This window comes from Miniopterus natalensis, chromosome 10, assembly GCF_054644295.1.
Source record: "Miniopterus natalensis isolate mMinNat1 chromosome 10, mMinNat1.hap1, whole genome shotgun sequence".
NCBI classification, from domain to species: domain Eukaryota; kingdom Metazoa; phylum Chordata; class Mammalia; order Chiroptera; family Miniopteridae; genus Miniopterus; species Miniopterus natalensis.
This window is the reverse complement of record NC_142090.1, coordinates 46,048,611-46,065,469: the sequence shown is the minus strand read 5'-3', so window position 1 is coordinate 46,065,469 and position 16,859 is coordinate 46,048,611. Positions and strand designations below refer to the sequence as shown.

General features: G+C 36.8%; 1 protein-coding gene across 2 annotated transcripts in view; it reads right to left on the bottom strand.

The window, feature by feature from the left end:
- RELN (reelin) overlaps window positions 1–16,859 on the bottom strand; it is a 485,569-nt gene that overhangs the window by 19,154 nt on the left and 449,556 nt on the right. For both annotated transcript variants that reach the window (XM_016219582.2, XM_087821107.1), the window contains exons 49-57: window positions 16,244–16,437; window positions 12,265–12,521; window positions 8,813–8,967; window positions 7,354–7,568; window positions 5,012–5,189; window positions 4,200–4,375; window positions 3,946–4,052; window positions 2,459–2,701; window positions 1,366–1,541 (exon numbers count right to left, since the gene is read on the bottom strand). In XM_016219582.2, coding sequence (XP_016075068.2) covers window positions 1,366–1,541; window positions 2,459–2,701; window positions 3,946–4,052; window positions 4,200–4,375; window positions 5,012–5,189; window positions 7,354–7,568; window positions 8,813–8,967; window positions 12,265–12,521; window positions 16,244–16,437 — 1,701 coding nt within the window. The remainder of the gene's footprint in view (window positions 1–1,365; window positions 1,542–2,458; window positions 2,702–3,945; window positions 4,053–4,199; window positions 4,376–5,011; window positions 5,190–7,353; window positions 7,569–8,812; window positions 8,968–12,264; window positions 12,522–16,243; window positions 16,438–16,859) is intronic.

Here is a 16,859-nt window from a genome sequence, read left to right as displayed (position 1 = left end):
TTAGAGAAGAAAATGTCAGTCTCTTTAGTTCTAGATTGATAGAGGCAGCAAAAGAGGAGGCCCCGGTCAACTTAATCAAATATGATGACTTTGATATGGGCCCAGTAGAGGGAAAGCCTCTTAAAGGCTTAGAATGACAGATGGGAGAACACTGGATATGAACTACGACCCTGAACATCCTTCATGCAACTAAGTTAAAGATAGTCCTGAGGGAGTAGGAGCAGCATTTGGGGAGCTTGCCTCACTCTCCAGTCTCTGAAGAGAGGTTAACATAGAAAAGTCAATATTGTTTTGTTTGTTTGTTTGTTTGACTTCTCTCCAGTTCAGCACTCTGGCAGCATTAATTGGCTTGCTTTGGAGATAAAATCCATTTTTTCCTTTTTATTGAATTTATTGGGGTGATACTGGTTAACAAAATTATACAGGTTTCAGGTGCACAATTCTATAACACATCATCTGTACACTGTATTGTGTGTTCACCACCCCAAGTAGGAGTGTATACCTTTTTTCCAACAGTTCTGAAGAATTTTTCCATCTTAAAAAACTGAAACTCTGTACCCATTCAACAACTCCCCAATTCTCCCATCAACTGTCAATACATTTTTATTTCTGCTAATAAAGGATTCTTACTATTAACCATGATTGTAGCACATCTCTTTAAACAGGGCATTAGAACAACTTATGTTTTCCTTTAAAATGATCTGTAATGCCCTTTCTTTTAGTGTGTTTTGCAATGATAAGGACATCAACTGATATTGCTTTATCTTTCTCTCAATCTATTAATGATCTCCTATGTCTTCCTTTGTATCCTTCTATGTGAATAAATAAGCACTTAAAAGATTTGAGAGTCCTTTAAAAATCTTTGAGGATTTGGGAAGTTCCAGTTGCAGTAATGTACAGGTTTGTGTTTGGAAGTCAGAGGCAAAAGGAAAATGGAAAGACATAATAAAAAAGGAAAAATAAAGAAGTAAAGTGGCTCGATATATGTAATAGGCATAGAAAGAGAAAGCGGAGTGAGATAAAGGGGGAGAGAGAGAGAAAGAGAGAAAGGGGGGGGCAGAAGCACCTATTGAGACTTTTATTTCCAAGGTTTGGGAAACTGGACTCAAGATTACATATCTGAGACACAAAAATACAGTTACATTTCTTGCTATGCCCCAATATACTTATACATTTTATATATGCTCAAATAATCCTATCTGATAAAAGCCTTTGTGAAGGATTACTTCTTTTAACCATAAGATAAAGTCTCTTTTAATGAATGAAACCAATCATTTCCTTATACTTGTCCAAATAAGCATTCTCCCCACATCCCCTCCCACAAACGTAATTCATCCTCTGTTCAGAAGAGCCATTTCCCCTTACCTTAAACTGCATCATATACCCTGGCTGTATAATGAGTTCTCTGGAGGAGAGCACATTGTGGGTCTTGTCTTTCTTTTTATTTGGCCAGTAGAGGTGGAAGGATGGATTGCCACAGAATCCTGCTGTTCTTACTGCATTAGGGTAAAAACTCCAGTTTTCTTCATGGGAAGTGCCTTCTGTTAAGGTAAGTTGGAAGTAATATGGCATGTTATTCTCTTGAACTGACTGGCTTATTGTTGAATTATATAAATGTCTATGCTCTAGCTTTCTGCTTACCCTTTAAGATTTATTCTTTTAAAAAAAATCCTCACACAGACAATAGTGGAGAAGGCTGGGGGGGGGGGGGGAGAGATTCAGGGTGGAGGGGATCAGTGGGGAAAAAAGAGGGATATCTGTAATACTTCCAACAATAAAGATAAATTTAAAAAATATCTTCAGCCAAGGACATGCTTTTTATTGATTTTAGAGAGAGAGGGAGAGAGAGAGAGATATTGATGTGAGAGTGAAACAGATTGGTGGCCTTCTGCATGCTCCCTGACTGGGAATCAAACCCACAACCTGGGTATGTGTTCTGACCGGGACTCAAACCTCCAACTTTTTGGTGTACAGGATGACACTCCAACCAACTGAGCCACACTGGCCAGGGCAAGATTTATTCTTATTTTATTTAATAGGTATAAATATATATCCAATATGAGAAATCAAATCTAGAAAAGATTATTAAATGCTAGTACTATGATGATTACCAAACCTTTAAAATGTAATTGCTAGCCTGGGTAATTTTCACTATTGCAAAATTATTCTTGGTACACTTTTAATGTATATCTCTGCAGTAGAGAAATTCCTAAAGAAACTAAAATTATTTTCGGGTACTGAAATTTTAAATTATATTTCGAGCTAGACATTTTGTCTTTAACAGGATTTATTAAATTCTCAGTTGACATTTCAACAAGTTGCCAACCTTAGGTAACATTTGCTGAGCACTGAATATATACTAGGCACTCTTCTAAATGTTCTTCATGTAGTAATTCATCCAAAGACATAAACAGACCAACGGCTCACAGGAAAGACTGCGCCATATCTTGTTTCTTACCATCATCAAAAGTGTCGACTAGTTGACTGGGATTAATTTCTGCTCCGCCAATCAAAATATTGTCTAGTGCCCACTGAGCACGCTCCACCCCTGAGACAACAAGTCCATTGCTGATCACAAAAGGCTGCCACCAGCGAAGTCGAGTTGTGTTGGTGAGGGCATCCTCAGGAAGAAGTATGTAGTCGTGTCTAACAGAAATGTATTTCTGATAGTCCATCTCATGGAGCAATGTCCAAGTAATTCCTATAATAATAAATGAATCAACATAGTAACATATCTGGGGAAAAGGCCCACACACCACCAGTATACTGCAGCTACTGCAAGCTTCCCAAATACATTTCAACCAGACAATGAGAACCGATTTCACTGACTTTAATGTAAATGCTCCCCACTTATAAATATTGTTGCAAAATGAGGTTGATGCTATGAAGGGAAGGGTATTTAGAAATATTTGCTAAAAATAAAAACTCTAAAATAAAAATGATATATTTTCTGCCTTTACAATTTTGTTCTATATTCCTATATGCATTATTTCTCATGAATAATGAGAAATACCCATGTTTTGTGTTTCAAGACAAGAACTAGTATTATAAAATATAGCTATTACTATTCTATGCAATTTGTGGTTTATTGGACTGATATGAAGTTTCCCTCTTAACAACTGATAAGACTGTAGGTGGGATGTTTAAATTACTTACGAAAACACCTTTTGAATACATAAAATACTTTAGGGCCATCTATTTATCTGCTAGTTATTAAGAATATCTATCTACTAAGCTGATTTTCAAGACCTTATGGTATTACTTCTGGTTTCAGCTACTTCCAAATAATAAAGCAGAATTTGATGAAAATAGTGTATGACACACTCACAAATTCAGACTATCTTATTTCATAATTAATGAAGTTTTCTTGTAGATTCTCTTAGCATTTATTACATGCTTGTTTACATGAAAGCTTTTAAAAACACTTTAAAATGTTTTAAAATTCTCTTTTCATTGGAAAACCATACAAAAAAATAAAAAAAACCCCACTAAAACTAGAAAAACAATAGATTTTAATTGTATAATTTATAATCTAGCTTCAGTTAAGCATGATTTTCTTTACTAATAAACTTTGGAGATTTTTAATTTAATATTTAATTTAATTTTTTTTCTTAAAATATTTTAAGTTACAGTTAACATTTAATATTATGTTAATGTCAGGTGTACAGCATAGGTGTTAGACATTTACATAACTTATGAAGTGATTCCCTAATAAGTCTACCCCCTGACACCATACAATTTTTTTAAATGTGATTTCTCTCTTGTCTCTTTTTTTGGTAGATTTTGCTAACCCAGAAGTCACATGTATGGAATGTGTAACACAGCTAAGATCAGTAACTTTCTCTTTGTAACTTTCACTATTTGCTTTGCAGAGACTTTTCTGAGCAGCGCTGGATGGAATTTGGAGATCTGCTCCAAGGTAAGGCTTTCACCCCTGAAACGTGCCTCCATCGGTAGAGTAGTCCAACAGCACGCCTTCCTTCCGGCAGATGGGCCGATGGCAGGAGGTCATGTTGTTCTCACTACCAATACGCCCCCAGTATTGCAGGAATCTGAATGCAAGCACATATTATCCATCAGAATAGTAAATTAGAACAAATATTCTACTCAAGTCTTGGATAACAACTTCTTCCACGTGTGTTCCTTGCTTTGGGGACAATCTGCTAAGTTGTGATGAAAATAACCCCTAAATAACTTACTTTGCCCCTCTGAGATCCAGATCTTGAGTAATAGCTTGTCTCACAGTGGATCCCCCAAAATAGAGTGCAGTGTCCTCGGCAAGAATCCCACATTCGGTACAAGTACTCCCACCTTCTAAGGACATCCATAAATCAGGCTTGATTTCTTCACTGTCAAAGCGTTCCTTCAGAAAAGTCTGGGGGGAAAAATAAGTGGCACATGGTTAAAAATAACAATTTCTGATAAGAACTATGGGATAGTTAAGGTAATACAGAATTACATCTTGGAATTTAAAAAATTACAGCTGATTTTAAATAATAATATATCAGCTAAAATTCCCAAGAATGACCTCTCTTTTCTTAATAGACAACCACTTTTCAGCAGTTAGCAAATCAGAACCCTGAATTTTCTGAACAAAAATTTAAGTACTGTTTAGTCCATTTTGAAAATGTCTTTTTGTGTGATAGCTATTTGCTTTATTTCATAACAACAGCAGTATTCTCTTTCAACAATACATCTCCTGAAAAAGTGATGTAAAGAAGGCTTAAAATTGACTTTAAATAGAGTCTGCTTATAAAAATGTAGAGTATTTATGTTCTCTAACCCATACAGTCTGGTGTATTTATGAACTGGGTAAACTGTACTAGAACTTGATCCTAATTTTCTTATACATAAGAAACCTAGGGCATACTTTTTTTGTTTCCACCCAAACGATTTATTTACTGGGGGCCCCAAAGAACATTACTATAAATTATTAGTGTCACATGTAAGTTGGTTCTTACGCAGGGCCTATGGTGCGAGACCATGCTCTGTCAGGGGGCTTTGACATTACCTTCAGAGTGTGAGTCAGGTAGCAGTTGGGCCCAGAGTATCCCGGATCACAGATGCACTGCTCCTTTAAGCAATCTCCATGGCCCCTGCAGTTGTCCAAGCATCCAGGGCCCAGGTAGAAATTATCGATTGCCCACTGCATATCTGAGTACTTTTGATAGAACCTAAACCTTACTGGACTATTAGCAACACAAAAGCAAAGGAGTGAAAAACAGAAGTTAACTTTATTCAGGTTCATTTTCCTGCGTGTGCATTCAGTGTGCAAGAGAAAAAACATTTAAGACACTCTGAGAGTATGAAATGGATTGATAAAAAATGTTTTCTGGCTGCCATTATCTTTCTCTTTCTAGTCATGGAACTTTAAAGCCAGTGTCATTTAAATTTTATAATATGTGAGCAAACTTGTAAAACACAATGAAAACAGTGAAATCTCTATTTCAAGCAATAGGAACATTTAAAAACGCAAAATTATCATAAATCACGTTGCTTATGAACTGGAGTCCAGTGATTGCATCTCAATTTAGGTTCATTAACTGCATTTCTGAAATTGTACGGAAGGTGAGCGAATCCTTGGACGGAGCCTTGTCAGTGTACACCCAGCCCACAGGTGTACACTTAAGAAACAGAAACTTCTGAATTCCCCAAAGATAATATTCTCAGAGTAACTATGCTAATTAGAAAACAAATTTGAAAGGGTTATATTAAAGGACATTTTCCTAAGATTTTAATTTCATCATTGTTGTTCTCTGCCTTTTGGGAAAAATACAAACTTCATAATTAACCTTATATTAAGATACTTGGTGTAGAGAGTTCTAAGTGCATGGGGGACCTTTCTGGGGTGATATAAATGTTCTGTATCTTGTTTCATGTGGTGGTTACATGGGTTACACAATGGTAAGAGCTCAATGCACTAAAAATTAAGATATGTGTATTTTACTGAATGTAAATTATACTTCATTATAAAAAAGAAAAGAGAGAACAAGTGGGGGGAAAATGAGGCAAGGATGTAGTGGTGGCTTCCCAGCATGCATTTTACCCCAGATGAGACATATGAGATAAACATTGTAATAGAATTCCCTTAACTATTGACTGAGTCAGGAAATGGCATTCTTGAGTTAATTTGTACCAATGAGATGCAAGGAGGTGCTTGTCCTGGCTCTCTTTGAAAGAAAAGCGACTCTTTCTCTCTCATTGAACACATTCATTCTGCTCGTAAGAATGCATTCTGCTCCAGTTTTCTGAAAGTCATCTATGTTCAGGAGACCAGGTTGAAGGCTGAGCGAGGCCAGTGTGGGGACAGTGGAACAAAGAATAAGAGTAACAAATAACAATGTCCTTGAAGACACTGCTGAGCTTGTGAGTCAACTCCTCCTGGAATCCACCTGTCTTTGGATTCTTTTCATTATCAATATAATACATTTTATTTTGAGTTGAGCCAGTTTGAATTGGCTTTCCTGTTACCTGCAGATGAAAGCATCCTGACTTAGCTTCCTATTATGTTAATTGACCAAGCCCTTTAGATTTGTTCCAGAAAACTGCGAATGCTTATGTAGTAAATGACACCTACAGAACACTGGAAAAGCTGTGTGTAAGCACCTTATTCAAAGGCTGTATGTGTTCTGGTCATAATATTGTAACTGTTTTACAAGAGGGTTTTTCATTTAGCCACACTCTATGATTCCTATGGTGGAGGTTCACCTATCATTTTCTTTAATGCATCTTTTTTACTAATTTTATAGTTGAAAAGAAATCTTTTGGAATTGCCTTAAATTAACTTATCCACAGACTTTTCAGGGAACAGTTTAATCATCTTGGCTCACTACTGCTCCAGGTTAATTACTTTTCACATCAGGTGCAGAACATAATGCTTTGAGAAGAGAAAAATGAAACCTATAAACCATATTTGTACAAAGAATATGAAGAGTTAGGATTTGTACAAACAGCATGGTGAGTTAGGATTTTGCTCCTGGCTCTATCATGGATTGACAGGCTGTAATGTGGAAAGCATATAATGTGTGGTGGACCACAGTCTACAAGGTCCATAAGGCAACATACACCTTCTCATCTGGCTCCAAGGCCATCAATATTGCTCTGTCACCTCAGTTGCAGACACTGAGGTATGGAACATGAAAGGGCCTGCCAAGGCCTGTCTTGACAAGTCTGAGAATTACAACTTGAGGTCTCCTTGAGTTAGCTCATCATGGAGGTCAACAATTAGCCTTTAGAGTTAGGGAGGAAGGCAATATTTTACCTACAATTACACAGAATTTCAGGTTCAACCACAGTGTCCTTAATCTACTTCTGGATGATTAAAATCAGGCTTTATTTTAATTTTTTACTTACTTTCCCACTAAGCTTTCAGGGAGGGGGTAGGTGATCCTTTTCCATCCTTTAGTTGGGAAGAATACAGATGGCTGAGAAACACTTCCAGAGCATTTTGGGTCTGCAGGTAAGCACTGAGGGACCAGATAATTCCAGCTCACACCAAAGTCAGTAGAATACTGCACATGAATTTGATTCTGGGCAACTTTTTCAGACACTTTACATCCAACAGAGATCTGTAAACAGAAAAACAAGCTTGTTAATTTATTAAACCCATATTACATGTTTCTACTCTAAGGACTTGGCACAAGAACATTGCTGATCACTTGATAGACACTGCCTCACATTTATCCTGTATTTTCAGGTTTATTCTTTGTTCTGCTGATGGGTGGGAAAGTTGACATGGCTGCTCCAGGTGACAAATTATAGAAAGTGCCAAATATATTGTGCAGGGAGTCTGGAAAGAAGCTGAAACCTTTGCTTTTGCCATGGCTGGCTGACTGCCTGAGGAGCCCTGGGCCCTCTTACAAATTGTTGTTTGTTGTGCTAATAGTCTGGTGCTTCTGTTTGGCAGAATGCAGACCGAGAAGGATTGCTAACAGCTTTACGAAGTTTACTATTTTGTCCTACAATTTATGACTTTCAATAAATCACTTTCAACTACAAGTAAGACACAATGAAGTGATAATAGAAGGTACTTTTAATAAGGCCTAGCACCCTTTGTTGATGGAGATAGCTATAATGTGACATTTGTTGCTAATACAGTGCAACTAAGGTAGACAGAATAAATTGGTTGACAAAATCTTGGCCAAAATTGATGTTGGTGTTAATGCTACTCATGCCTTTGTTTTCCATACTTCTATTTCTTCAGAAACATTAAAATGCTCTTGTAAAAAAAGTAGATATAACCATAATAGCTTTAATCTTGCAAGGAAAAGAACGCCAATTGGAATCAGTATCCAACATATTTTTTGTCAGTATTTGCTCTATCAGTGTCTAACTCTGAGCAGAACCACATTTACTCTTAAGAAAGGTTCACCTTGAAATAGTTCAGAAATAAAATACTTTAAGTCATTATGTTATAGATAGTTGGGTTGTATATTACCTTAACATTAAATTTTATTTTTCAAAGTATATATTAAGTCAATGAAATATTAGATATTTGTCTCTATGATTTATTTTATTTTATTCTTTTAAATCCTCATGCAGGGATATTTTACTGATTTTTAGAGAGAGAGGAAGGGAGAGAGAGGGAGTGAGAGGAACATCGATAAGAGAAACACCCTTCAGTTGTCTCCTTTATGTGCCCTGACTGGGGATCAAACCCATAACCTAGGTATGTGCCCTTGACTGGGAATCAAACTCATGACCTTTTGTTTTACAGGATGATGCTCCAATCAACTGAGCCACCTGGCCAGGGTTTCATTTTTATATTGCTAGTTTATGGTTATTTATGTAATCAAGACCATAACATTTTCACCTTGAACTGCATGATCCAGCCTTCAGTGGGAGTCAAGTCGTGAGTCACTGCGTACACTTCTCTCCCATCATGACTGCCACAAATCATGACACCATCAGGGGAGTCACAGAATCTTTCTACTGTACAATCATCGTGGAATAGCCAATGCTCACTCACTTGAAAAACAAAAGATGAAAATTTTATGACAAAAATACTTGAGGTAAATTTTCACTTTAAGCAAGATCTAGAATTAAGTAGAAATCTCTTATATATATTACATACAATCCACAGACAAAACATGAAAGTAAGTACCATCACTTTAGGAACATGGACACTTGGAGGCTGATATACCTACTGCCTGATATTAATAAGTTTACATTTGGAAAAGAAGAATGTATTATATGTGTTGTAAATGAAAATCAAAGGGAAACGTCATTTTTTTCCTGACAGATATTTAACTTTTAGGCAGGATCTAGAAGAAGAAATAATTTTTATTAACATGATAGGGAAATGAGTAAAAGTGAGTTAGCTACTTCTACTCAAATTCTGATAGTGCCACTTGGGTAATTAAAAAACCTTGCTATTAGTCAAACTCATAGAACTAGAGAGAACAGTGGTTCCAAGGGGCTGGGGGAAAAGGGAAATGGAGAAATCTCAGTCAAAAGGTACAAAGTTTCAGTAATGCAAGGTGAACAAGTTCTGGAAGTCTACTGTACAACACAGGGCCTATAGCTCACAATACTGTATTATATACTTTAAAATTTGCTAAGAGAGTAGATCTCATATTAAGTGCTCTTACCATAACAGAAAAGTCAATATTAAAAAAGGGAAGGGGCAGGAGAAAACTTTGGAAGTGACTGATAAATTTATGGCCTTGATTGTCATGATGGTTTGTTTCATGGGTGTATACTTATCTGCAAACTCATCAAGTTGTAAAAATTAATTCTCTATAGCTTTTTGTATTTCAATTATATCTCAATAAAGTAATATGAAAAAAAGCTTATAAGAGTCTAAGGACAATTTAAGCAGCAAGATTATGACTTGATTAGTGCAGAGTACATCCTATTCTCTCCCCCACTCCATCTCTCTCTCTATCCCCCCACCACACACGTCATAATTCCCTTTCTCTGCCTGAAGAAGTATTTTTAACATAATTTTATCCCAGAAAGGTTAGAAATTAAACATATGTACAAGTTGCATCTAATTCACAATATACTTTGATTTTATAGGCTCAACTTTTCTCTGAAAGTTTCCTGACTAGCTCCAGTGTTTTCAGCGGAGATGAACAAACCAGCACAACCAGAGGCCTGGGACCTCTGGCAAGCTGCAGGGTGGGATGGCCTCAGAGGATTCAGAGAAGAGACCAAACGATTTAATTGGAATTCAGCCTTCACCTGTGTTGTGTCCTTTCCATTTTGTCTGAACATGATACAGACCTGTAGAACAAGCAGTTTTATATCTGGGATTCAAATAGCCACTCTAATACCATTATCTGTTAGTTTTCATTCCAAGGGATTTGGAGCTACATTTAATCCTACAGCACTGATAGAGGACTCAAGAGTCAAAGTGCACAGAAATCTGATTCCAATACCTTGAGACAGTTTATTCTGAGGTACATGTTTGATTTAATGCTAGAACTCTGTAATCCTAATGAAAGAAGGCATACATTAATCAACTAACTCATCAATCTGTTCTGCAATTTCTCAAACAACTCCTGTAAGTAGATATTACAATTTCTAGGAATACCATTTTTGCAAGACAGGCAGGAGGCAGAAGTTTGTTCCTTCAATTGTATATCACCAATTAAGCTTAAAATAAACACCGGTATTTTAGGTAGTCAAACAAATAATCTGTATTTGTTTTTATTTATACAGAAGCAGTGCTTAAATTATTCTCTGATCCTAAGCTCACCATGTAAACCATTACACTGGAAAAAATAAATAATTTAGCAAAGTTCTGAAAGAGATCTATGTAAGTAAATCTTAATAACCTTCTTAAGAGAATAAGACTACTTTTAAGCTTTTCCTACTTAAAAGTGATTTTTATTAAATATATTTGTATTTTCACCACTGTGCCACATGACATACTAATAAATGAATTAATGAGAATAATTAAATATTAAACAATGTCAAAATGGTAAATAAGTTATGGTAAAAAATTATACAAATATTAAAATGGTATTTTCAAAGATATTTAAGAACATGGGAAAGTGATCAGAATTTAATTCTTTTTTTTTTTTTAAATATATCTTTATTGATTTCAGAGAGAGGAAAGGAGGGGGAGAGAGAGAGATAGAAACATCAATGATGAGAGTCATTGATCAAGCCTGCAACCCAGGCATGTGCCCTGAATGGGAATCGAACCCCGATCATCTGGATCCTAGGTCGACACTCAATTGCTGAGCCACACCCAGCGGGGCCAGAATTTAATTCTAAATGAAAAAAGCAGGATACAAAATATGCATAACTTATAATTACAATTTTGTTAAAAATATGTTTATGTAAAGGCATAGAAAAAAGAATCTAAGGGAAATACCAAAATATTGATGGTTATCATCTGAGTGATTTTTATTTTCATCCTCTTGATTTTCTGTATTTTCTCAATTTCACACTCTGAACATGTATTACTTTTATAATAAAACATTAATAATTAAATATTTTAAATTATTAAAATTCCTCAAATTTTTTCAGCATAGGTATCATTCCTCTGGAAGATTCTTATCAGTCTTATTGCAAAATACATCTATTTTTCTATGCAAGATTCTAGGATCAAGCTGCAGGTAATGAATAGATAATATTATATCTATTTTCACTGTTTGGGTAACACTTGCAGTGTTGGTGAGATGTTTAATTAAACAGCTCTACTTGACCTGAAGATACTTTTTTAAGTAGTGTAACCATGGATGTGGCATGACTTAAGCCACACACTTTATATAAGACACAACTTTAAAAAAAGTGACCAAAATAGTGTTATGAAATGAAAAGAAAACAAGACATTGAAAATAAGAATAGCACGGCAAGACCCTTGTCAGTTCACCAGGATCACTGCACTATTGGAAGGAAGAGTAATAAGCAAGACCTTGGACACTCTCTGAAGCATGAAATGCCATCCCAAGTACATCTGACATGTATAGTTGGCTTTCCATATTAAAAGTAGTGACCAGGAAATGCTTACTTTCTACTCAAAGTAGAAAACAGAAACAGAGATGAAAATTTTCTAAGAAAATAAAATTATTCTGTTAACAAAATTATAGAATGTTATTTATTAAAAACATACTTGATGGTTTGAATAGAAGATTTAGTTGTAATGTAAACTAGGAAGGTTGAGAAAAACAAAAGGGTGACCCCCCACCCGTTTTTTTGTTCCTATACCATCTGAGAATCTGTAAAAGGTTTCATATTCCACTCTTTTGAAAAGACACAAATCCAAACTGCATTTCCACTAGGTTTTTATTTAGCATATGAAAAATTTACCTTCAGTTTTGTCCTCCATAAACATGTCGAAAGCAATTCTGCCGACAGGGCCAGCGTCTGCGGGGGAGCGCTCGTGCTGGGGCACTGGGGCGCTGCTGAAGGTGTCCAGCATGACTGTCCTCTGGTCGGCAGAGCCTGAGATGAGGACATTGTCGATGGCCCAGTCGTTCTGGTCCAGGCCATCATGTCTTGGCTGCCACCAGCGGAAGCGAGTAGCAATCTCTTTAGCATCAGGCGGGAGAAGGATATTCACAAATCTGGAAGAAAATGATGGTGGGGGTGGGGGGAGTCTTGTCAAATGTCTCATGTAAGTCAAAGGTTTACGACCATGTCACATGCGACTGAGGAGAGTACATTGACTAAAATAATTTTTAAAAACCATGGTGAACTGGCTTGATCTCAAGAAGTCTCTCGAGTCACTACGCTGGGGAAACAGAATATGAACAATTCCAGTATCCCGGAACTACCAACTTTCTCAACTGCCCTGGGTGGCCTTAGAACTCCACAATTTCCTGTTTGCCTGGGATCTCTAGGCCTGGAGTACATGCGCTTGGGTAAACAGAAGCCAATTGACTGTTGTTGTTTTTTGTCACCTTGGAATTAATTTCATTTGTTTCCTTTTCCTGGCTCCTTGATTTCATTCTACTTCTAATGAGTATCAGCAATTTGCTTGAAATATGCACACTAGATTATGGCAGGACATTTGGACTCTCCGCCTGACAGTACCAGGCTCTATGTAATTACTTTATCAGTTGCCTGTGGTTTGACATTGACTTTGTCTTATGTGTTATTGAAAACATTATACTAAGAACTGCCGAGTGAGAACCATGGGCTAACAAGCCCAGCATGCCATCCCTGACTCAGTCACCAAGGACAGACATGGAAAAAAAACATGGCTCTAAGCTCCAACATGAACCTTAATGAACTAGAAATAAGGTCTGAAATACCCCTTAGTCACAATTATTCATTTAAACCCCAGGAATATATGAAACCCTTTCAAACTTATATTCACAACTCATAAAGTCTGATAGGGAAAATAATTTCCTGAGGTTTGCTCTCCTCTGCATAAAGTCTCACTTTTAATCCATGCTAATCTACCTCCCTTTACTTTCAAAGTTGCCTTGTAGTATTAGTACTCCAGGATGGGGCCAGCAAGCCCAAGTTCATCCTGTGAAGAACCCTTAAGCTGAGAGCTCTGATGATGAGTCCCTTAGTTTTGGTCTTGCACATTGAAGAGATTTCATTATTTTAGTTTTGTTTACAAGTATCTCCTTGTTGGTTTTAGTTTCCCTTCTTCTGTTCTCTTTTATGTCTTTCTTCAGGTATAGTGATCAGAATAGAAGGCAGTATTCCAGATGGGGATCAATCAAGGTCCATTCAATGCTAGGATGCTTTTAGTTGGATTTCCAGTACCTAGATTTTAAATACTTTTTTTTTATTATGTCCATCATTTTGTGCAACTTTTGGGCCATGACAGCTTAATGGATCTTGGTCTTAGGGAAAGAAAGTGTAGATTATGAGTCCTACATACTTCCTGTGTAGTTACTGGCAGATTGGAGACCATCGGTCTTTAGGTAAATAATCTTTTCCAAAGTTCATTTCCTCATGCATCTCAATTTTGAAGGTCTCTGTGCCCCTCCCCACTCCCTTTTTGTATGTTCACCCTATAAGATCTTTTTATAATTTTTCCATTGATTTGGCATGTTTTATTAACATATTAAAATGTATTAAATATATCAGAAAATCTATCCATTCCTAGAGGGATACCCATCTTGTAGCTTTCTTTTTCTAAATTAGTTTCCTTTTTTGATAAATCCTTGACCACATTTGAAAAACCTTTGGAGTGGAAATTTATCTAAGGCTGCTGGAAGTTTAAATAAATTATGAACATTGTTCCTGTCTCGGTCAATTAGTTTCTCCTTTAGAAAACTAAAGTAGATTAGATAGCTATGCTTTTCCCTACAGGAACATAACTTCCTTCTCCCTGTATATAATGCTGTTTAACTGTTCAGGAACTCACACTTGAGAGTCTTGATCACTTCTTCCATAAAGACCAAGAGAGTGGTGTACTTTGTCTGTCTATTATCTCCTCCTAATACATGAGAACATTTTTTGCACTATGACACTGTGTACCAGTTAGATTCTATTGGATTTTTTTATTGGTGTCCACCTTTAACCCAAGTGCAGGATTTAAATCTTTTGCCTGTGGCAGAGATGCAGGCATTTCCTCCATTGCCACTCTCCCCTTCTTCCTTTATAATAGGAGCCCATCTTTTTAGGCAGAACAGTCACCCAGAATAAAGATAATATGTCCAGACTCCCTTGCACCTGGGTGTGACTCTGTGACTAAATTTTGGCTGTTGGAATGGGAATAGAGGTATGGGCAATGGTCAAGAAATGTCCTCCAAGGGAGACAACACACCCTTCTTGCCCCATCCTCCTTCCTGCTGGCTGGGAAGTGGCGGAGCTAGAGTCCCCCTTTTGGAGGTCGCGTGTTGAGTGTAGCAGTAACACAAGGTAGAAGGAACCTGGGTCTCTAGTGCTTGTGAAGCCCCTAGAGCAGCCCTGGGCTATTTACATAATAGAGGGGAAAAAACCCTTTTGTTTATGTTATTTTGGGTTTTCTGTCATTCACTGCTGAACCTATTCTTAACAAATACATTGACTTTAATGATTATTTACAATATTTTAAAAATGTTTTTATTTTATCTAATATTTAGCCTGTACGTGGTTTGCCATACGCTGAGAGATTATCTACGTTTCTTCCTCTTCTTCCTCCTCTCCCTTCCCCCTCTTTTTAAATTTTTAAAAAATATATCTTTATTGATTTCAGAGAGAGGAAGGGAGAGGGAAAGAGACAGATGGAAACATCAATGATGAGAGAGAGTCACTGATCGGCTGCCTCCTGCATGACTCCAACTGGGGATCAAGTCCACAACCTGGGCATGTGCCCTGACTGGGAATTGAACCTCAATCTCCTGGATCCTAGGTCGATGCTCAACCACTGAACCACACCAGCCAGGCCTTCTTCTTCTTCTTTTTGATGCTTTTCCTTACTCATGATTGGGCTTTATTCATCCCTCCCCTCTGCACCTTTCCCCACCCTCCACTCTGCTCTCCTTTCTCCAGTCTTCTCATTTCTCTCTCCCTGTGGTCTTACCCTTCTCTTCCTCTTTCTCCTACTGTAATAAATACGCTCTTTTCCTTTTTAACTTTTGACTTTTCTAATTGGTCACATTGATTGCTTTCTGCCCTTCAAGAATATATATTTTTAAAAATGACCCATGTACTGTGTTTATTCAGGGTTTTTAAATAAGGAATTAAAAAACAGACTCTAAGATTCTTCAAGATATTTACATTTTATTATGTTTATTTTTTTAGCCTCCAACTCTCTGAAACAGAGTGAACACTATATAAATAAATAATTTTTCTGTTTCCATTTCCCCAAAATGTTGCTGAACTTATCACAATCACATGAATTTATGTTTTTTTTGATGCTGGATCTATTCATTATTGGCACTGTGATAGTATATTTTATCTTATCCTTGGATCTGAAAACTAGCTGGCCTATGTGGCTCAGTTGGTTGAACGACCTCCCATGCACCAAGAGGTCACCGGTTTGAGTCCTGGTCAGGGCACATGCCCAGGCTGCCAGCTTGATCCCTGGTAAAGCATGTGCAGTAGTAGGCAGCCAACTGATGCTCTACTCTCACAACAGTGTTTCTCAATCTCTTTCCCTCTCCCTTCCTCTCTCTCTAAAAAAAATAAAAATATTTTAAAAAACATAACTAGTTGGTCTTAAAAACTGGAACCAGGTGTTTATCCATCTCAAAAACCTTATCTTTATGTCAGTCTCAGAGGCATCTTCTACTGATGAGTAAGGCTGAGGTCCTTTTTGGTCCCTGTGATTGATTACTGGCAGGTCTCACCAAGAATGTTTGCTAATCATACTTGTTATTAGAGATAAAATAGAACAAACCCAGGTTTGCTGTACTGGTCATAGAAAATTTCCATGAGCAGGTTCCAGGTAATTCCTCCATTGACAGAATACTCCAAGAGAACCCCTTGGTTACGGTTGTTTGGTGGAATCAGGCATCCATACATGAAGTAAAATTGGATAAACTCGGCATTAGTGAGGTTTAGATCCACGGTGACTAACAATCGACTGCAACCCTAAGGAAAAGCAGAATGGAACAGACAGTGATAAGGAATTGTGATTGCAGGTCATAGGTTTTCTCTGACTTCCATCCCTTTTATTTTTCTTCTGTAATACAAGTCACACAGTATCATAATACTCATTTTATTCATCTCTCCTGTTATACTAGCTCCTAGCATGGCCTCTAGCACACAGTTGGTACTCAGCAAATATTTGCTGAACTTTGAAATTTCAGTATTAGAACTTACGAAGGGTGATGTATCAAAGGAGATCCTCTTTTACTTTCTTATAAGCAAGAGGAGAGCTAGAATGAAAGTAAGTGCTCTATGTTTTTATTAAACTATTTCCAGTTATTCATAGGCATTTATTATGATTAATAGTTGTAATGCTTTTTATTTAAACTTTTATAGCTGATTTTAATATCATCTATATTAACTCA